At 38.6% G+C, this 23478-nt stretch overlaps 1 protein-coding gene across 4 annotated transcripts; it reads right to left on the reverse strand.

Annotated features, from left to right (window-relative positions):
• Positions 1–48: 48 nt before the first annotated feature.
• Positions 49–23364, reverse strand: RWDD4 (RWD domain containing 4). Of its 4 annotated transcripts, XR_004750770.1 has the most exons (11): positions 23262–23364; positions 23020–23100; positions 20756–20865; positions 20501–20645; positions 19558–19672; positions 18562–18611; positions 18391–18393; positions 8308–8654; positions 6179–6282; positions 4608–4749; positions 49–2265 (listed from the first exon to the last, which is right to left on the reverse strand). XR_004750770.1 is itself a non-coding variant. In XM_035326057.1 (9 exons), exons 4-9 carry the CDS (start codon positions 20779–20781, stop codon positions 17502–17504), a joined length of 372 nt encoding a protein of 123 aa, XP_035181948.1. In that variant the 5' UTR covers positions 20782–20865; positions 21269–21415; positions 23020–23100; positions 23262–23303; the 3' UTR covers positions 16535–17501. The 4 variants fall into 4 exon arrangements, 3 of the variants coding, with proteins under 3 accessions (XP_035181946.1, XP_035181948.1, XP_035181945.1); XM_035326057.1 differs by lacking the exons at positions 49–2265; positions 4608–4749; positions 6179–6282; positions 8308–8654 and adding exons at positions 16535–17534; positions 21269–21415 and having other exon boundaries at positions 23262–23303; XM_035326055.1 differs by lacking the exons at positions 49–2265; positions 4608–4749; positions 6179–6282 and having other exon boundaries at positions 7890–8654.
• Positions 23365–23478: the final 114 nt, after the last annotated feature.

Raw genomic sequence — 23478 nt, forward strand, 5'->3', positions numbered from 1 at the left:
CAGCCAACCCCCCATGTCATTGTTCGAGGTGACACCATAGGGCAAGATGGACATCCCTCTGGGCCAGCTGCCCTGTCTGTGTCCCCTCCCAGCTCCTTGGGCACCTCCTGCCTCCTCGCTGGCAGGGCAGCACCAGAAGCTGAAAAGTCCTTGACTCACACTGCCCTGTAACAACTAAAACATCCGTGTGTTATCAACATTCTTATCGCCCTAAATCCAAAGCATGGCACCATACCAGACCCTATTAAGAAAATTATCTCTATCCCAGCCAAAACCAGGACAAGTGCATAATTGACTGGATAAACAATAATTTAAAAAACAACAAAAAAAATCTGTTCCAACAATGTAATTTTTTTTTTCTTTTAAATATTTCTGTTTCAATCTTTCTAAATTAACTTACCTAGGAAACCAATCATAAGCTAGAGAGGGGGTGCCTTTGCCACTTTTTCCAAGTAATTTGTAAACTCCATACTACCTCTTCTTACTCTACAATCTTTTATCTGATTCTTTAGGTCATCCAATTTTTTTTTCTTCCAATGAAACATTTAATCCTGTATGAGAAAGGAAAAAGGGGAAACATGCAGAAGAGAGAAAACTGATACAGCCAGGACAGAGTGTCACAAGTCTTTGGGGAAGTCCTCTGCTACTTTGAGAAATAGGGCTGTCATCCTGTATAAAGAACTCCAAGTAAGTTTATTTTCACATTGTGAAAAATGCAATTCCTCTGTCAAAAAACAAAAGATTAATCTGCCATCACACAGAGATAAACTTGCCCTAAATATCAAACACAACAGAGCCAAAATAATATAGGGAGTAATTAGAGAAAGAGCTCCACATGCACTGAAATAAGGCTTCTTCATAATTTCCCTTTATATCATTTCTTTGTTGTAACTTCACTTCAAATGTATTGGGGGGTTTATTCCCCCTACAAAAAAATATGCCAAGTGGGATGAACATTTTTCTAGGCTAGCCTTAATTTGTAGGTTCATATAACTACCTTTCTACGCAACTGATTTTGACTAACTGTTGCTGAATCAAACTAACCAAAACCCTTACTCCAGTGATAATACAGAGCAGCTGTGAAATGGCATCTCCTTACTTTTAAAGTTTTGAGGTTTTCCTGGTGAATAAATGCAGTACGTTACTTTTGCAATTTTCATCTATTTCCCACTCATGGGATCTGAGAGACCACCTGGTTCCTTCAGGTCAGCCACATGGAAGAACACTGGAAAGGACACTTGCAAATGAAAAAAATACAGTGGTTTCATTTGCTTTCCACAAAAAGTCCTTGTTCACTTGATAGAAAAATAGTGCTTTCTGACAATTCCTGCACTCTTGACCTGAGACTGCTTTCAGCACTGATGGCTGTGCGTATCATGTGCAAAATATGGCAGATTGGAAATACGTCCTTGTGTGGGTTTCTCAGAGGCACAGCACACAATACACTGTAGCCAGAATTCCTACATGAAGAACATCTCTCAGATATGATAGCTGCAAAAGCAGAAATGATATGAATATTGATTTCCCTTGGTCCCAGAAGTCTGGTTTGGAGCCCTGACTAGCAGATAAAAAAAACATGAAGCTCTACAGGCAACAATGCCTGCCCCTTCCTTGGCTTGGGAACAGCACTAGCATAGTGATCAGCATCCCTGCCTGGTAAGAAGAGTGTGACTCGTTTGCTCACAATATATTTGACAATATCAGTTTAATAGGACAGCTGATTTGCAGGTTCTTGTGCCAGGAATGACAACTGGGTTTTAGCTGGGTGCACAAAAAAAGAAGCAAAATTAGTAAAGGTAAGGACAGTAAAGGTAAACAACTATCCGTGGTGAAATGAAGCCGTGTTAAAGCCTCATTCAGGCTCAGATGTTGCTTACAGCCCCAGAGCCTGTCTGAACTGATCATATCCAATTAATCAGCACACTGGTATAACTCTGCCTGACCAGAAAAAACAGTTATGATGACAGTAGGAGCTGAATGGGGAAGGGAATTTGCACTTGATCTGAAACATTACAGGAAACCATTACTCAAAAGAAAAAGAACACATCAGTTTTACAGACAGGTGAGACATTCCAAGTTCTCTCTACCATGCCATGTTCTACATAGGTTCATGCTGACAAACATAAAACAAACAGCAGCTTGCTGCTGAACTCACAGAGGTCGACACTGCCAAACGTGCCAGAATTTCCTCATCCCAGTTGTAAACACTTGCCTTTTCATCCTGACATGTAATGTTTCTGGGAGAAAAACTTGGAATTGATCTTTCTAGGTAAACAGAGAGAAAGACTTAGCTAAACACATTTTCTTTTTCATTATTTGCAAAACTTCCAGCAGTCTTACAACTAAATAAATAAATAACATTTCATGACTTGTGAACAGCAAACCAAACACCATTATTTCATAATGACATTGGAAGTACACATGAAAGTTACCTAAAATGCAAACTAAGTTCTTAAACCAGCTGCCTTATGTGCATATTTTTCATAAAATTGCAGACACAGGCATTCATAAATATGCAGAAAAAAATGTCATTATCTTCAACTGCATTAGTTAACATTAAACACTTTCAAAGATAGAGGTCAAAGTCTCCAACTTAGTGGAGACTTAGTGGAGTCTCCAACTTAGTGGAAGTCCCAACAGACCTGTATAGGTGCAAATCAAAAAATATTGTTGTATAAGGTATCATGTGTGGACAAAGGAACATCAAAATGAATAGAAAGGGCAAAATTCAATACAAAGGTTTATTATTCCCAGGATCTACCAATCTGATTTTCTAATTCTTCTTCAGTCCTTTATTCATAAAATAAAAATATGTTGTAAATGCTACCCTCGCTCAGCAGTAAGCAGTTTGCTGTCTCTGCCAGCTGACTAGAAACCCCTCACCTGATACTTGGCAAATTGCTCATGCTTTTGGTAGCCTCAAGACCTTTTTTAGATGCATTTAAATACAAAGGGACTTTTTCACTATAACTTTTCAGTACTTTTAAGGTACTTCAGTACTTCATAGCACAGCCTTTTGTCTGCTGCTCCTGTATCTTCTAAATCTTTGCTACTTTCCCTCAAATAAGGTTCTTGGCAAGAGCTGACCAGAGGAATTGGGTGATTTCAATTTTGCCCAAAAGTCACTGCAAAGGCATTCAAGATAGGAGGAATGGAATCCGCTGTTGCTGAGGTTGATTCCATCTTTGCTCTAGCTTACATTTTTCTTACAGACACCGGTGCAATGAAGATACAATGAGAGAACAAACCTATCATGCATGGAAATTAGCTGAATCACCACATACTGAAAGGCAACCAGTGATAACTCCTGCTGCAACAAAGTAATGTCAGCATTATATCCAGTACACTGATAAATAAGACTTTCTGCACGAGTTGTACTAAATTTATTTCTAACAACCCTAGACAATAGCTTGAGTATTACTGTTTCTACCAGAGAGCTTTAGGTTTGCAACAAGAAAAGAAAACATCTCTTCACGCATACTTTGAAGAAGTTGAAGGATGAGGCAAGTAATGAGCAAACCCATTGCACTGAGATAACAGAGAGGAGATGAAGGGGGTGGGATAGACAGAAGCACAGAGCAGGTCTGTGCTCACTAACATTGTTTTACAAATTACATTGTGAAGTCCGGAGCACATACCACAGACAAGAAAGTTGATCTAAGATGAAGACTGAAGAATTAATATAAAGTGAAGCCAAAACTAGATGTGTGGTATCTTGTGTTACACCTTTTCTCAACAGATTATTATAGTGTTTTGTCTGTGAGTTCAGGTAATAGAAAATCATGCCTGAAACCCTAATGAGTCCACTCAGATCTCATTGTGCAGTTAAAAGGTGCTCTAGGCCATACCTAATACTTTCCTTGGCTTCTTCAGATTTGTGAGACACAGCTGAGTTTGTTACTAATGCAAAGAATTAATAGCAATACATGAGCAGAAACAGATCTTAATTAAACATAAATGAACAACTGCTTATAAGATTTTGATTCTTGATTCGCATTGCCTTTATTTCATGCCAGTGCCACTGTTCCTGATGAAATCGCTGGTGAAGTGGGGTATCCAGCACAAATTAGGGATGATATTATTTCAGCCTTCAACATCACTCTCACTCATCATGCCTCCTCAAGGATTTAAAATGACGTTGATTCCCCCCAGCGTAGCTTTTGCTGGTAGATTATTACTGCATTATTAAGCTTATTCTGCAGTAGTAATTTCATTCTCTGCAGCTAAACAGAATTTCACAGCATGTATTTTATTTTGCTTGGCCAAAGTCCAGGCACTTTGCTCCCCTAGCAGGGCCTAAACTGAAGCCTGCAGATTGTAGGAGTTACATATGCTTAATGGACTGAACAGAACATTGAACAGGAAAAGGCATTTAGGGTTATGGAGAATTAACATCTCTGAAGTTCTACTTTACGTCTTTATTACAGCAGTAACACGCTCACTTAGGTATTGCTTATCCTATCACAAGTTTCTGCAGAGCACCAAAACAAGTGATGTCCCTAACTCATTTTGTCACCAGAATTAAAATTTCTCCTCCTTTTAGGAAATAATCTATTGCTAAACATTCCATCTGTGACCTTCTCCTCATTTTGGGTTTCTAGTCTCACCTGTGAAAGAAGTTCAGTGGATGCATCCTGTCTGAGAGCAAGTGGTGCAAATTCCTGAAATACCTTACGTACATCCTGGAAAGAGCTCAGCCGTTTGCTCTAAGCTTGCTGCCTGTGTGTAGGATCATTGCTGAAAACATCCCTGTAAAACATGCCATGAAGATGACTAAAAGACAAGCTGGAGAACTTACCAGAAAATTAAGAAGCTGCTCTAATCATAAAACATAATTAAAGAACGCAGTTACTTCAGATAGGTGCTGCACAGTTCGGCAGATATAGTCCTTCTGCCTCTGTTTTAATAAGTATACATCTCACCGGGGCCTCATCTCTAAAACGGGACATAAAATCTCACATGGCTATTTGATGATCTTGATATGGGCAATATTAATAAAGATTCAAGAGAAGTTTTCCTTTAAATGATACCTTCTAATACTGCACTTCATAATATAAAAAGTGCTGCTTCTCATTTAAATAAAGTTACTATTCATTTGCAGGCAGGAATGTTGAAAGAAACTTTGCAGACTTAGTATTTCTTTCATGCAAGGGCTTAGCAATAAAGCTTCCAATGATTAAAGGGGTGAAGCAATTTCAGAGTAATGAAAAATAATCTCCTTAATGGACTGAAAGGAAAAACATTTATTCCTCCACCAAACAATTTCAGAGCTAAAGGAACTAAGTACTAACCTGGAAGGCTGCAGTTTATAAATACTTGAAACAAAGTTTTATCCAGTCTGTACCAGTGGTTGAGAAGCTGCAGCTATTCATCATATTCGAGCAGGTTTATGCTCGAGGAATGAGGATGACACATTAAACATTTCAGGTGAGCAGGATCTGTTGGAGTTTGATTCTTTGTTAGAGTACATTTCAGTTATATTTTCTTGTGATGATTTTCCGGTTCCCAAAAAGTGTTAAGCAACACCTGCCTGATAGGCATCCATCTGCACTGCTTCTTCAGTCAGAAGTGCCTCTTTGGACTCCCCACTTAGCATTTTATTCTCTTTATTTCAGTTAGCTGCATTCTTTCAATTATACCTTTAATTAATATAAATTACCTTTTATAATCTCCCTGTGATGACAGGATCTTCAGGTTTTTGCCCAACAAAAAATTTTGAGTAATGAAAAAAGAGGAACACACATGCAAAGGGAACAAATACAACCCTGATTTTCATACAGTACAAAAGCCAATCCAACAGGTTTCTTAGCATGTGTATCAGTTAAGAATTTATTTCATTACCCCTTCTTTCATATTCTAGGTTTAAAACATGTACTTTCTTTATACAGTAAAGCCAGCACTTACTGTACCCTCACAAAAAAAGAAAAAAAATGGAACCCCTAAATTAAATTTAAAAAAAGATTCCCAAAGCCTTACAACTTTTGGAGTTGGAAAACATTCATCATGACATGAAATTAGGATAAACAAGGTAACCATAGTTGAAAGCTCAATTTTTCAGCTTTTATAATTAATCCACCTGATAAATTCAAATTTCATGTTAAACATTATTTGCAAAAAATTAATGAATGGCTCTACTAAATTTGAGCTGCAGAATGATTCTTTAGGGCTGCTCTCTTACCTTTGTAGTAGGAGTTTATGTCTCAGCATTGACTGATTTTTATTCCCCAGAAAATTTTGCAGTTCAATCACTTAGTTCAGTCTTTGACCAAGACAATGGTGCATCTGGTATTTAAAAATGCAAAGCAGATAAATATACAAGTTTTGCTTATTGTGGAAAAAAATAATATATATATATATACATATATATCAAATACCTTTAAACACGTATTCACATATGCATCTGTCTTGTCATTTATGGCAGGGTACATGCCAATGGCAACTATGGCTGTAGAGGTGGTGATAATCAACGATAAGTCAGAAACTCCCTCATTTACACTACTCAAGGAGTTGCTGGTCATATTTTCTGCAAGTAATATATTAATAACAAACCTAAAAAACTGTAACTGAAATAAATGCACTAATCTGAATAGTCTATTTATAATTTCTGAAGATATGTGCATTGTATCCTCATGAAGACTAAAGACTGCTGACATTTGATCCTGAAATCATAAAAATTGAATTGTTCTATAGAAACCCATTGCTCAAATAGGTGCCCCTACCGTGAATTTGTATTGGTTAACTAACTCCTGATTGTTCCCTTCATGCATAATCTGACTGGCATAAATACAATCATTAGCATGAATGAACAAAATGTTCCAACAGTTCACAGTTCCCTTGATCAACAGGAAATGAAAGAGGAATAAAGCAATCAAGAATGGCTCTCACTACCCTTCTGATGCTCACTGTTTATTAGTCTGTGAATGTCTTGAAAGCAGGCTACTATAAATTTAGTAAGAAGTGCTGACTTAAAAATTTGTGCTATGGTGCATAAATATCAAACCATGTGCCAGAGCTCTATATAGGCTCACAATTTCTTGAGGATACTACTACTCCTGCAACTGAAACGTGTCCCACAACATATGATTTGAATTCTTTAATTTATAGCCACTTATTTTTTTTTAAAAGGAATACAAGTATATTTATATTCCTCTAAACAGGAACATAAATAGTGCCCCTATATATTTTGCTATTAAAAAAGCTGCATGTTTTTGAAAACTGCAGCACTCACAGCTCCCACATAGAAAATAAATCCCTATTTATCCGCATTAAACTTCCATCAAAAGAGAATACAGGTCTTGCCACACACACAAAAAAAAATTGTTCAGGAGACTCTTACAAGATTTATTTCAGGTTGACATCTGGAGCTTAAATCTAATTCCAACATGACAAATTTGTAATAAAATCATAACATATTTTACGTACCTGGCCAGTTGCTGCACTTTGTATGGTAACTTCAGAAATATAGTTGAAAATGGTTATTTCAATCATGCTCGATGTATCACGTTGAATTTAAAAGCAGCTTTCAGGTGCTGGCTAATACGTTGTTACATAAGAAGATCAAATTTGTTAGTGGTCTGCTCTAGTGAGCAGTACAGCAGCCTTAGGCATGACAGACAATGTTGTTTGCATAGCAGTAAGCAAGCAGATTTCCCTCCCCTAAGAAATGCCATCCATAAAATGGGTGGATAATAGGAGAACTGGACTTTGTGAAAACACGTATTAGAACTTGATGAGCAACTTTGATATTATGCTGTGGATTTGTTATGCATACAGCACTGCAGAGAGGATTTCAGCCTACAGAGCTGAAATAAAGGAAGAGCACAACAACACAGGTTTTGAACCACGTTTATATATATATATATATATATATATAAAATATATCTATGTATATACTTATTTATATATATATATTAATCACAAATAGCTTTTGGCAAAAGCCTCATTAACATGTCATTTGAATTCTTACTAGGACTAGATTTTCCAGAACTTTCTGGAAATTGAAGTCAAAGTTGTTCCTCTATATTCTTGAAGAACAAGACTAGAGTACAGAATGTCATGTTACTCTAAAATTACATTCATATCAGGTAAACAACTTTCTTCATAGTAAAGTCTGTAACTCTCTTTGACAGCACTTCACCTACTTAAACATTATTTTGACTGTTTTGTGACTGCAATATGACTTACTTTATACAGTGAGTATACATAGACATGCTATCCTGTAACTAAGCTAAGAATGAGGGCTTTTGTATACTAAAATTGACAAATATTATCATAAGTGATTCAAATGCTTAGTTTAAAAATTCTTACCACGCTTAGAAATTTCTGAGTAAAAATTACTTTTCCATAAACTGCCCACTTTTTTCTTTTGTGGAAGAGTTTAATGACAATGCAGATGAATTACATAGAAGTTTCAAATCTTCCATTTTATTTTAATTGACATTGTTTTCCCCTATGTTACTGCTTTCCCTTTTTTTCATTGGGAAACCACAAAAATTCCACGTGAAATACTCTCTGCAATTTCTTGCAGCACTTTTCAGAGAAAAAGATTAAAAAGTAAATCAATGGAATGACAACTGTAGGGGTTGTTCACAAATATGAACTCTTCTGTGGGTATCAGCTAGTTACAGCCTTCCAAGGATGCAGAATCCTGAATTCTGTGCAGAAGACAGAAGAACAATATTTACAGAGTCCGTGAGATGAGGGGTTATTTATGCTGGCTTCTCAACAATCTTCAAACAGCAAAGAAAACTATCTACCCACCTGCTATTTAGTTGTGATTCTTGAATTTTGCAATTAATAGTTCTCAAACACCTCCATACCATTGCAACATTCATTTGCTCTGCCTGCTTAGGTTGCAGCATTTCTTTCAGACTTCCTATCTCACCTCCACTGATACACATGAGTTTCTCTGGTAAATATAGACCAGATTTCAACATACTGAGCTCAAAAGCAAGAATTATTGCTACCAATATTTGAAAAAGGGAAAAAAAAAAAAAAAAAAAAAACACTTAGAAGCACAGCAGGAAAAATATATACACATATATATTTTTTCTACAGGAGGGAGCAGAATAGAAGTATTTTGTTTTCCAGCACATCCTCTTTTTCTCTGGTCTAAGCTATTTTCAAGTCTTGTATTTCTAGAGGGAAACTATCTTCATTAGCAACATGCTGTTACACCAGCTTATTACATCAGTTTTGCAGCAACAAGGCTGCTAGAAGCTTACAATGTTTTATGGAGGAGGAGGCTGGGGAAGGAGACAACTGAAAAATAGCATACAAAATATAATTTAATTCTTAATTTTAACTTCTTGATGAGCAGCATTCTAAAGATAGCAAAATTCTACTCAGCAAAGACTGTGTTACCCCAAATGAACTTTGCATTTATAGACATTACCATCTATTTTGTAACAGGCTGTCCCTCAGAGCAGGAAAGTAATTGTTTGGTTTAATGGGTCTTGGCACATTTGTTCAGATTAAGCAGAAAAACAGTAACTGTTTTTTTCAAAATACTTTCACACTCTTAGGGAGTGGTACTGAAAATGCAAGATTGGTTCCTGCCCTGGGAGTTCCCTGCAGTGTTGCTGTTCACTTCCCAATAGTACCACCTGGCAGCAGTAACAAGGAAACAAGCTGTCCTGAGAGGTTGTGCAATCGCTGCTCTTTGAGGATGTCAACACATGGCAAATAAAAGGCACTGATGACCTGCTGCAGCACTGCCACCAGCCCTGCTGTAAAAGGGAGGTCAAACCAGGCGACTTCCAGGGGTTCTTTCCAGTCTGCACCTCTGTGATTCAGTATGCAGTTACTAGGCTATTCACTGAAAAAAAATAAATAATAAAAAAATCATACATAAAATTTTACCCTTCATTTGTGTTTAACAGCCATTAACCGAGTTTTTCCTATCTTCTGGAGATGTTTTGTTTTTTAAATTCTAGTTTCACTTCAGGTTGGAGACGCCACGTATAGGACAAGGACTAAATAGTACAACTAATTGTACACATCAATGGAAGCAAATTTTCTGGCTAGTAACTGTTTCTCTCACATCGGGCAGCTTTGAATCTCTTCCAGCATAAGGAGAGCTCACAGGGGAAATCAAAAGTTCAAGGAGTTGAACTCGATGCCTCTGGTTATGACAATCAGGCAAAGAAGGTATAAATGATGGTGGCACACTCTCCAACAATGTTTTGTGAAGAAGATGCTATCCACATCAATTACATACACTTTTGGTCCTCCATACTGCACAGACTGGCATATTTTGGGCAATGGTATACGCTGTGGCTGTGCTTGCGTTCTGGATACTCCAACTTTTAACCTTGCCCAGTAACTAAGAAGGGCTGACCTTCCTCAGCTTTCCCCGACTTTGTCTGTCCAGCACCTGAGAGCTGTACAGAGCACTGTCACCCAGTATGTGGTTTGCTAATCACTATAGATACATCCCAGAGCACTCTATGGAACGCCTGCACCAAAGAAGACATCTATTCTATTCTATCACTCCCCAGGTAGCTGCACATATGTCTGGGCTCAAAAGCCCAGACACTAAATGCCCAGAGCTAGCAGAGATCTGTACACAGCAGCACTCTGTCTTATGTGCACGCTTCTGAGGTTCTCTGCCAAAAGGAGCAGGTGCTGTGAAAACGAACGACATCCACCAGTGGTATACAGATAAGCAACTATTGCTTTTTCTTGGAGCGACAACCCACACAGATTCCACTGTTGGTGGTTTATAGACATTGTCTCTTTGCTTGAACACCAATAACAGGCATTCTGCTCCAGTAATGACTGCTGTTACCGAAGGAGGGAGGGATCCAAGGGCCTCTGCTAACGCTCACCAAAATTTGCGCTGCTTCCACAGATAGGGGTATTCCGCTGAGAGGCGGTGAAGGCTGCCTGAGGTGGGTGGGTTGAACCAGACTCTGTCCTCATCAGCTGTCAACACATTTAAAAAACATCAGCAAGGTTACAGGTTATCATGTGCCTATCAAAGGCTGCTGTGGTTTAAATATTGTCCAGCACTACTTTGCCTATAGGTGTTTGAAGAAGGCAGTACCCTGAAACTGTCTTCCAGATTGAGAAACACTAAGAAAACAAAGAGGTAAAAGAACCAATTTATACAAAACTGAAAAAAAAAAAGAAAAAAAAAAAAGAGCAGAACCTGAAATAAAGCCCAAGTGTGTGTTTATCACTATGAATCAGAAGAGATTCAAATATTCATATATCTCATTAATGCTACTCTGCACCCAAAGAGGGAGAAGACGAACCATGAGGAAGAGTCTATACAATCTCTGCAAGTCTTGCTACTGTAGGATAGAAAAATGTAGGCTAGAAACCAAAGGAAAGGAAGAAGAGTTCTTCCTTATCAGCTCTTCAAATCATCTGACTGAACAGGTTCTCAACACATGCACGCACACTGGCTAATAGGCTAACATATCTGCTTGTACCCAAAACATTTAAAATAACAAAATAAGCAAGAAAGGAACATCCAAAAATAGTGGATCCACAACCATCTTGTAGAATTTCTCCCTTTTTCATACTGATTGCAATGTCTGTTAACCACATCCAGGTAGCCTTTGTGGACAGCTTACACGTACCTCTCTTTCTTTGCAGAGGTAAGCAGTGTATTTCCTTCCATCCTATGAAAACTAAAGGATACCACTAGAGCTCATGAACAGAATATACTGAATCTACACTGACTGCTGTAACACGAATTTCACTGAAAGCAATGCTTAATCACATGGACTACAGCTATGTAATCAACCTAAAATTATCCATAAGCATTTATACGCCACAGATGCACTGCATGGACGTGGACTGAAGCAGACACTAATGCTCCTCGGATCCAGTCAGTTTTATTAAACCATACTCATTTGCCTCTGCACCTGCTCATCCTTTTTCAAACATCCAATTTCTTCCAGGAACAGTTTTGCTAATTTATTCACTTCCACAAAGTGAAAGTCTTCTTTCCTTTTCCAATTTAGAAGCATAAAAAAACTCAGGTCTTTGTAATACTTTCCTACTAGCAGGGACACTAGGAAGCAAAGCATGAAGCATCTGCTTGGCAGCTACTGGCAGTGGGTAGCACGTAGTCACGAAAGGAAATCTTTCTGTGCATTCTTTTTCACATAAACATCATGTGGGTAGCTTTAATTTTGGCATGTCCTTACCTCTGAATGAGACTGATTTCCTCATTTTGTGTATATTTGTAACTTTAGCACTATTTTAATCTAGGAAATAACCTTCTATACTACATGCTGTACTTTTATTGTCTAAAGACATAGAATGAGGGGAAAAAATCATCGTATGCTGTATGCCAGTTAACTGAAATTTGGTAATATTCTAGCACTGATCTTCATAGAAGAATATCAAACTGATAATGCTGTGAAAATATATTACCCATCTACTGAAGCTATATACTTTCCATTAGACTTTTATCAACGGGAAGCTACAATTTCCCTGTACTATTATAAAAATCTCTCTTCAAGGTCAACTGAGCTATAGTTTTTCTGTAAGTAGAGATCAAATGGTTCCCTATGGTGGAGAGAGCAGCTCTTTAGATAGTAATGCTTTCTTTGCACTTGTTTTTCCTCCAGGAAATCATAAAATGCATTACTGACGACACTTACATGACTTAATGTAAGATCCTGCTCTGAACATTGACTCCATACAACACTTTAGTTATTGCCTCTCAGTGACACTGTAACAGGCACTTGTTTTAGAAGATTATCTTTTCTTGAAAGGTATCTTCCAAACTCATCCCAGAATGACTCCTTTTACTGGTTATTACCAGTAATAAAGATACTGGGGGTGAAATTCTGCCCTCAGAGACACCCACACAACCCCAATGCTCTCCACTAAGGTTGTGCAGATAAACTTTGGCTGTGTCTGTCACTGGTGTGACTTCATCAGATCCCACGGCTAGCAACTTGCAGTACGCAATCACAGGGTTTTCAAATTTCTGCCTTACTGTAAATGTGAATGCTTAAAACACATACCGTGAACAACTGGCATGAATGCTCAGACACCGTGGCAAGGAATACCTACGTAAAACTTTAAAGCAGATGGATGAACTTTCAGTCTAACATAGGACACTGGTATCAGCCTTTGCATTCTCATGTGTCTTGTGTAATTCAGCTATTTGGTGTCACTCCTCACTTTGCTCTTAATGAAAACGAGAGAAAACAGTTAATTCTTTCATCCTTGTCAAACATTCTAACATGTTTTTACAGTGCTGGTCAACATGTTTTGTCTTAACTAAGAGCACAACAGATTTTCAGAGGTTACTTTGATGGTTTTGAAAGAGTAACAGGAAGCATAGCAGTGAGATGAAGAGAAATTCTTCTCACAACCATTTAAGAGCCCCATTCTGAGACAAAGCCAAAGCTACGCTGGTGAAAGAACAGGTGACAATAATAGAAAATCTACGAACCTTTTGTCTTCTACCATATCCCAACCTTCTGAAGCATATAGCTTCATAACTGTGAGCTTTGCTTTTGTTGTGTTTTATTGCTGTAGGGCAATAAAAAGATTTATCTCCTGTGTGCTTCCCTCCCTCTCCATTTCCTCTAATCCTTCCTGAGTTCTTACACCTCTGTTCTTTTATCTGTTGAATTAACATCTCCTTCCCCTTTCATTCTACCGCTGAGCACAAGCACTGAGGGTGCCATATGATAAGCCACGCAGCGTACCTGAAGGAAACAATTTCCAGAAGAGAACTCTTCTTGGTGCAGACCAGCTCACATGACTTTCACTGCATGAAGTTCACTGTACAATCTGGAACCACTTGTGTTGCCTCAGCTAAAAGGAGGATAGCCTCCTCCCTCTGCTTTTCTACCAAACATTGGGCACCAAGAATTTTTTGTTTGTTTGTTTCCCTTATCCTTCTTTCCGTCACCAAAATCTCATTGCTCTTCAGCTGGGTATGCTTTAACCACCCACCCCACATCCCACCAGTTGCATTAACAGGAAAAGCTGGTCAGATTTTAGAAAAGAGTTCACCATGTTTCAGAGGCACTGATCATACTGTAACAAAAAACACTAAGACCCTATGCTAACAGCTCCTCTAACCTGAGACTGCTACACGCACTACCTTCTGTACGGACTGACAGAAGAACAAAAAAAGAAATGGGTGGGGGGAAATGACATTTAAAGAGGGACATCCCCCTTCTAAATAACAAGCAAACAGACCACAAAACAGTGGGGTTTGAAAAGTTTTAGAAGTATATGTAGTTTAAACTCTAAGAACCAGAACATATGAGTTGGAAAACTTAACACCTAAAATGATGTAAACGAATTTGCTAAGACAGAACTGTAACAGCAAATTCTTACAATTTAATCCTTGTTCAACAGGGAATGAATTGATCACAAAACAACAGCTTTCCAAGGCATTAGCAATATTAGCCAATTCAAATATATGCTGAAAGGCTTAAGAGGGAAAGAGATATTTTAAGTTAAATTTTGGTTTAAAAACTTCATTTAAGCACCACCTCCATTTTCTGCACCAAGTCTTTCTAAGGAAAATCTTGGGAGATTTATTTGAGAAGGGGAGAAAGCTTGTTTTCTCCTTTGCTTAAGCAGAAGGGCTTTACCAAGTGCTTACTGCAATTCCACCACACATAAAAACGACTATTATTTTTGAAGTCCCTTCAGCTAACGCCTCTAACGCTTCAGAGTAAAACAAGTAGCGTACGTGCATTATGGAAAATTTCCAAACTGACAAATTCCTTTTTAATCATCCTGTGTCTTGGACCCTACTACTTCTACCTTACTGCTACTAGTATTGACATTCATCTTCCCACTCCAACCAAAGCTCTACTACAAACCCCCCAAAAATTAAATAAATTTATATATTTATATATATAATTTAAGTGACTCTTGCCCTACAGAAATGAAGTACAAATCACTGTTTTTCCACTGCCAGTGACATTAGTTTACTTAAAAAAGGGGAATAAGTTATTTTCCAACAGTGTTTAAAACTCAGTCACTCCCTAGTCACGTTCTCTATTTATAGGTAAGTGTCTCACTTTAAGAGACACTGATGTGTCTTTCTTAATAAAAATCATCATTTTCCCTCCCCTCAGTTTCCAGTGCACAGGCTCCTCCATAAAACCAAGTACCTAGATTTTTGTGTGGCCCACTTCCAGCTATCATGTAATATAAAACGGTTGAACAAAAAATTACCTTTCAAATTTTACACAGAAAGGAAGAACTGATACAAATATTCCCAATGCAAAATGACTCCCCTGAAAGTAGACTTCCAAACACACGTTCTAAATCCCTGCTAACAGAACCAAAGGAGATTGCTAGGGCATCTTCTTAAGAGCATGTGATTTAAAAGTAGACAAAAAGCTGAAATATCAGGCATTTAACAAGGTTAACAAGTTTACTGTTACACACAGTAGCTTTGTAAAAGCAAGATATGGTTCTTATTTTGTCCTTCCCCCAAGCTCCCTAACTAATCTATTCAGACAAATTGTCATGGCAACTCCATTTAGACACCAAGGATACTAGCAAAGACAAGTCAATTCCCCTTGGAGAGAATTTGAATAGTGAAGGCTGTACCCATTCTGATGCTGGCAGAGAAAAAAAACTAAACACCCTTCCCTGTTACTGGATCACAGGCCACACCAACTTCTCCCTGCAGCGTTACTCCCAAACACTCTTGCTCGGGTTGCAGCCATGAGCCTCCGATCTAGGTCAAACACAAGACCACAACATTTGGATAAAGTCCTACCTTACGTACTTTACTAGGCTTTACTAAATGTGATTGGAGTTCAAAAAGTAACCAGATATTCCAAAATCAAGCATTTGTTAAGAATCAATAGTTTTCTTTATTAAAAAAAGCACACATCTTCTCATTGTAACTCTACAGTTTCAGTAAAAACTACCCTTTCTTACTGGACAGTAGCAGTGCAGACCAGATTTCTTCTAGACCTCTTCACAGTTTCTTTGGAAGAGTGAAAACATTATTTTTTTTTTCCTTCATCTGCAGTCACAACATTCCATAGAGCTTTTTTCTTTATATCATATGTATATTATAAGCAGCAATTTTGCAGTATATTTAGTCTATCCTCCTCCGATAAAAGAAAGAATTTAAGAGAATAAGCTGTAGGAGTGTATGTTGTCTGTGAGCTCTCTTGACCTGAGCAGGAGGAAAAACACTTCCTCTCCATCAGCTGAAGTCCTAACTTGACAGCTGTGTAAACTGTCCTGTACTGGCTGCACAGGCTCATCTCAGCACCACTGACCAGAGCATCCAGCCCAACATTCCTTTCACTAAGTGCTGTACATCGCACATGCAGTGGATTGCACTGTTTCAAAAAGCCACTGTACTTGGTGTGATGACTGCCTGTATTTCTCAGTGGGATATTTTCTTATTAGTAACAAACACAGCTACCCTGAAGAACACAAACATATACTGTAAGAGGGAAAATATTTTGTCAATTATTAGGAACCCTTTCTTGGTAAGAGAAAATCCTGTGCAAATTCAAGTGCAGCCTCCGAAGTACAATATGTACAGCAAGAAAAAATAAACACATACCACAGCAGATAAATAGGTATTTATTAAAGTTCATCTCAAATCAAACAAAAATAAGGGACATTAAGGCATCTTGTATTCAATAACCATTCATATGGTAAAGATGACGTCTCTTTCTGTTACAAGAGAGCAGACTAGGAAAAAAAAGGTTTTCCCAAAACATTTGTCAGAGTGCTGACGTGACCCACTGTTTTACCATTCCATCAGCAAACCTTTCCAAAGAATAATCATTTCTCCAACGGAAGAGCTACAAAATCCCAACACTCACTGAGACACACACAAGATAGCGCTCTTCCCTCCCCTAAGATACACGACCTTCCATAACAATGCACACTGGAGAAAGACTTACAGATGCATGCTGCAGAGGATAAAACATTCATGTTGTGACCACTCATTTTTGAGCGGACTAGCGTATTTGTCTTTGCTTTCAATAGTATTTGCTATTTCAGCGAATAACTAGTGAAAACAGAACTGCAAATGCTAGTCAGTATTGTGATGCAACAATTTTTATGTTCTCCATTTGTGTTAGATAAACAAATGACAAAGGTTTTCTTTCCATGGAATAATTTATTTTGACGAATTATACTGTCAAGCAACTAATCACTGTTATAGTGCTTTTTTCTTCCATTGGAATAAGAACATCAGGAAATGTTTACAGTATCACTGGGTTCACTATAACAGGATTTTACTACAGAATAAAATATAAATTATTAAACACTGCATATAGCACTATTCACTTCGGCACATTCATTCTCTATATCCTTTGTCACATTTTTACCTTCGTTTAAGGCAAGTTTTATTTTCAAAGAAGACCACAGTCTCTAGATAAACTTATATGACTATGTTTACGCATTAAGAAATTGAGTAATAGAAAATATTTACTTCAACAAATAAGAAAGTTATTAAGAGAAAGATGGTGACCCAAAATTGCACTGTATTAAAAGGTGGAGTTTCCTTGTACCAAAGTCCTTTATTCATCATCTTTAGAACCAGTTTTGCTTAACTATAAAAGAGACACAAAAAGAAAGTGTTCAAAGTTTAGACTGCCATTCCATTTATTAGGAAACAAGAACAACATTTCCACCTTACATAGACCACAGGTTTTCTTAATTAATAATACAAACTGATTGTGCTACTGTATCATGAGATTGAAATGCATCGAGTTATTTCTTAAGCACTACATAAGCTTGCTTCCTGAACCTGGAACTATCTTCATGTATTTTGCAAATTACTTCCAAAAATACAAAATGAAGTGCTGCAATTGATTTACAAGAAAAACAAACAAACAAAAACAAACCCAACACACACCAAACCAAAAAAAAAAAAAAAATCTAAACCACAACACAAAAGCTTTAGGGCACTTCATCTATTTACTTTGAATACTCGGTCATCTCCTCTCCAAAATAAAACAGATGCAATAACTGAAAAAGTATCTCCACACATCTCCAGAAGAGATTCCATATGGTGATTTGCACAATACAAAAGCAAACATTTTTTAATCAAAGTTTATAATCACTAAATGTAGTGCACCTATCAAGGAATGTTTCTGGAATCCAAAACACCAACTACAAATAGCCTCTTTTAACTTGGGAGAACTCTACCTAAAACCACCATCATTTGCTCAATGTTATTTAACAACCAGAAGTGGTGTTAGGCCTTTATGCTGACAATTAATTATAACTGTACGAAATAAAATAGTTTGTTATCAAAATTGTCAAGCAGCTATGCTGGTTTCCAATGAACAAGGAAAACCAATATAGAGCATGAGAAATACATGAATTAGAACCTAAAACGGGCAGTAGATCTTACTGTTTCTTGTAAATCTTTTTAATATTAAAAGATAACTTGAAAATACTTACATGCTGGATGTACACAGAAACAAATCAGACACCACAGTCAAATCCCAACAAAGTTAGGAAGAAAAGCAAGAAAAAAAAATCAGATGAATTTTCTCCAGATATAAGTACACATTATTTTTAATATACATAGGCAGTATTTTCATAATATTGCGCACCATAAAGTCACATTACCTTAATTACATCCACCCAGTTCCATCCTCGAGGAAGCTCCCCTTTGTGATCTGCAGAACAAGAAGGTTTTATTTTTAACACACAAGCTAAACATAATCTTTACCTTTCTTTAAAATCAACACAAAATTCTGAAGAGCCAGAAATGTTTTTCTCCATAACAAAGCCATGAAGACAAAAAAAACAACATGTTAATGTCTTGAACACATGTTGTTTTTCACAGTAATTCTGTTTAAATAAAAATGACTCAAGGCAGTCCACCTGATTTATAAGGCAACTCTCAAACAAGCTGGGTTAACTACCGGTGATACATTCTGTAAATGAACAAAATTTTACAAAGACTTTCCTTCATAAGGTCAATACTAAAAATGCCAATTATGCATTCACATTAGGTAAATGATACATAGAAATCATGGGGTATAATTTATTGCTGCAATAATATAACATTACCCAATCGTTATCAAAAATTAAGTTTGAACACATAAGAGTCATCAGCAGGACTTGTCAAAATACTGAACATTTTTCCGTCAAAAATGCAACGTTTCACTGAAAGCAGAACGTGTTTACAAAACCACCTCTGTTTTGAAGATACAAGGTAAAGATTTTGAGTTACAAAGCAAACATTTAAATATAGAAATTACATTTTTAATAACGTGAGTTATTTATCTGGACCCATCAACAAAATATATGCCTTTTGTTGAAAGGAAATTTTTAGATGTCCCAAAACGTATGTTTGAAAATTTCACTTTTGTCAACAATTGAAATAAAAAATAAAATTAATCAACAACATCTTGAAGTCCCTGCTGTATAGGAAGTTGCTTTACCCAGAACAACTGTCTTGGGCAAGAATAATCTAAAACAAACAAAACAGAGACCACAGATTTAAGGCAGTTAATCCTATATGCAAATAAATACTGATTCGGACTCTACAAAGATGCCACTGCTACAAAATTTGGACTCTCATACTGCTCAAACAAAACAATACTACAGCAGACAAACCTGTTTTGTCAGCTAGCTTTCGTTTCTGGGTTTTGGATAACTGCTCCTTTTTGTCCTTTTTCTTACTTGCTGGCACATCGGGAGCTCCAATTGCAATACTATTGCTTACTGAAGTCTGAGAAGGATGAAAATTGTTGTTAGTATTTTGTATGTTAGTTCACCTATTGTACTTCAGAAGCCAGTAATAATACAAAGTAAGAACACAGATTCCTCTGTGTGTGTGTGATTACTGAATCTGACATACTAAAATGTCTTGACTGTCAAAAAAGAAGCAATGCCATCAGCTGTCAGCAGCTTTTAATCAACACACAGTCATGACAATCAGAACCACGTGGAGGAGACTGGAATTATTTCCTTTCACAGCTTCAAGGGGCACATTTTACACTTTGTAAATTTGATCATGGAGTTTTACGTGAATGGATTCAGATTTCCAAAACAGGAAAACCATTCCTTCTTCCTCAAAGCAAGTCTGCAGCACCACAATGACAAATGATGCCCTTACACATCAGGAAGCAATATGAGAAGGAAAACACAGAAGCCACAAATAGACTCAGCCTGACTCACTGAAGACCCTAGAGGTGCATTTATGCAATCCACGACTTCTCAGGAAGCTTTCAATTATTTGCTCCCAGACAGACACCTTTCATGTGCTCCAGCTCTCTTTAGCTTTGCTTCTGCTCTATGCCTCCGTTTTTATGTCGCTTTGTAAGACAGAACTACAGCTCATACACATTTGCTGCGACAGCAAAATAACAATTAAGCATTAACGATTATGACCACTGAGCATCGTGGCACTGTACCACACTATGCGCCACTGTTCATCCCCTAACATGTTTATACCCAATGTACTAACACCTTAAAGATAGTGCAATGAAACATTCAGAGTTGGAATAACCATTTTTGCGGTTTTAAAAGCAAGAGATTAAAATCTAAATTTACTCACCACAGTGTTAACAGGCTGATTTTCCATGAACAGCTCTTTGTTATCTTTGGCATATTCAAAAAGTGTGTAAGTCATAGCAGTTCCAAGATTAGCTTCAACTTCTACCATCAACTTATCCAATATGCTTTGTTTAATAGCTGAAGATCTGAAAGAAATCATAAAACTCGATGATAATCTAGACAGAAGAAGAAAAGCTCATCAACCAAAAAGCCCTCACATAAAAGACTAGGGAGTGAAGCTGTCATAAATACTTACATCGTGTTGTTGAAAAAAGCATCCATTGATAAGATTGGTGCTGTTTGCGGATATGTTTCTGGCCAAGAGACTTCTATTAGAAAGGCTTTTGGATCTCCATTTTCACCTATCTGAAAGAAAAAGGAGAAAAAAAAATCAGAAATCAACAGTTTCCAGTCACTCATTAAAGACCACAACGCCAATACATAAGTCTCTCACTTCTCTAAGACCAACCGAATTATTTAAGGTGACAACTCTTTTCATAAAGTTACCAGTCAGAAAATAAAACTTTTATCCAGAAAAAAGTATTAAGCTTTTAACTTGAACATTAGTCTCTAACCTACAGTTTTTACCCTAGGAGAAGCAAAATACCTCACTCTCAATTTTAAAATACAAACGTGTATATAAAGTTATTACAGTTGCATGTCTGTGCCAGCAGAATGAACTAAATAATATTTGGCAGCACCTGTTTTAGAGAATAAATAAATAAAATTTATGTCAGGCATCTGCAACATTTATCAAGGCATCACCTACACTGTTGCTGTCTAGTTTCCACTGGTATCAGGAAGAAAACTGGTAGTATGGTTTACAGAGTTCTCCCTTTCTCAGGAAAGCACTGTCTGCGCACTGAGCAAATCCATACAGAAAGCTGCATGTCCATGCTCCTCCTGTCAAGGCAACCTAAAAACAGAGTAGCCTTACTTCAAATGATGTTACAACATTTTCCCAGTATTTGAAAAAGTCTTTCTTTAATCTCAATTTCTTAGCACACTGATTACAAAACACCTTTATGTGTGAGACGTATCTGAGATAAATGAGGCTCAGAAAAATGGCATATTAATTCCTTGACCTCGTCACACACTTTCTTGCACTACGCCTTTTCATAACACAAGTTTTCTTTCACAGGAATGTGTTATTGCCTTCATCTAACAGTAAGGTTTATGGTATTTCAATTTTCTCCTAATTTTTGACAGTTTTTAATAAATTACTAACAATTAAATCTAGCAAAATGTAGAGTGATACCCTGTAGACTTGCAGGCAGGTCACAATCACTCCTTTGAGAAAGTTAAGTTTACTTAGAACAGTCCTATCAGTGAAGGAATGCTGCATTTATACAAACGGGACTCCACTGCTGTTTATTAAATCAACCTAACTTGCTACAATTACTGATTTCATTCTGAGGTTGCTTCAGAGTTGTGAAAAGGTGACTTTAGATGCTTTCTCCCTGCTACAGTGGGAAGCACAAACACAAGAGCGCTTTCAGGTGTCTCTGTAAAGCTCCATAGCAGCACAAAGACCTGCCTCTGCCCTTGCCTGGAGCAACTTCCAGGTTTTCAAATTTGAAAAAGTTGAGTATATAACTTGGTCTAAAACAGAAGCTGTTTTAAAGAAGCTGGAGTTGTCTGTATTAGTTGGCATCTAAGAGTAAACATTTGATCAACAGAATACCTGATCAACACAGTGCCAAGGTTTTTCTTTACAGCTCATGAGATTTTAGTAGAAAGAATTCTAAAATAAGAATAGATTGTTCTGCATTTCCTATAAATGAAGTGCAATTATTTTTAAATGTTTATTTTGGTATCTAGCACTTTTTCTTTTTTTTTTTTTTTTGGCAAGAAGCTGCAACAGGCTAAGTTTAGGCTGGATGCTGGAAGGAGGTTCTTCACCGGGAGGGTGGCTGGGCAGTGGGGCAGGCTCCCCAGGGAAGCAGCCAAGGCGCTGAGCCAGTCAGGGTTCAAGGAGCGTTTGGACAATGCTCTCAAACACGTGGTCTGATTTTTGGGTGGTTTTGCGTGGAGCCAGGTGATGGACTCGATGACCCTTGTGAGCCCCTTCCAGCTCAGGATATTGTATGGTTCTACGGTTCTAAGCTGTCAAGAATTCCACGCCAGAACCTAACAGCAAATCTCAAGCTCAGAGGCCCCGGCACATCTCTTCGGAGCAGACACACAAAACTTTCAGTGCATTTTCTCCTCAGCGGCTTGACGTGGCACATCAGCCACCCCTGAACACGGGACAGGCACCGGTAACAGAGCAGCCAGCTGGGTTTGGAGCCTTACTTCTGCTTCGGAAGGGCTCCGCTCAACACCCCTCAGCAGGCCGGCTCTCGCAGGCCAGGCACCACACCGACGGGCGAGCGGCTCGCCGTGCGGAGGGACACCGAGGCCGCACCGGGCACGGACCCCGGATCCCGCCCGCTATCTGTCACGGCCCCCACACCGCCACACCCCCGGCCCCGCCAGCAGAAGCGCTGTGAGGCGACGCCGAGCCCCGCGCTGCCTTACCCGGTACTGGAAGGACACGGGGCTGAGCTCCCTGAAGCAGCCGTCACCTTCGTAGATGGAGCGCAGCGCCTCCAGCTCCATCTGAGGGACGGGCAGAGCACGGCGTTACCGACCGCGACACCCCCAAACCCCCTTTCCTCCACCTCCCCGCACCCGCCTCAGGGTGACCAGCGGGACGGGGGTGCCCCGGCCCTAAGATGGCGGCCGGGGGCACGCGGGCAGCCCCCCCCCCATCCCCTCACCTCCTGGTCCTCGTTGGCCGCCATGGCGCGCGCCACGCGCGCACCCCTGCCACCCTCCCGCCCACCCCCCGCCTCAGCCGGGGCTGCCGCGCACGCGCCGCCCGACCCCCTCTCCCTCTGACTCGGGGGGGCGGGCCTCTCTCTGATTGGCCCTCTGGGCAGCAGCGTGGCCGCCGATTGGCTCCTCCCGCCGTCCGTCAGGGGAACGGCCGGCACC

The sequence above is a fragment of the Oxyura jamaicensis genome, chromosome 4, assembly GCF_011077185.1.
Source record: "Oxyura jamaicensis isolate SHBP4307 breed ruddy duck chromosome 4, BPBGC_Ojam_1.0, whole genome shotgun sequence".
Classification (NCBI taxonomy): Eukaryota; Metazoa; Chordata; class Aves; order Anseriformes; family Anatidae; genus Oxyura; species Oxyura jamaicensis.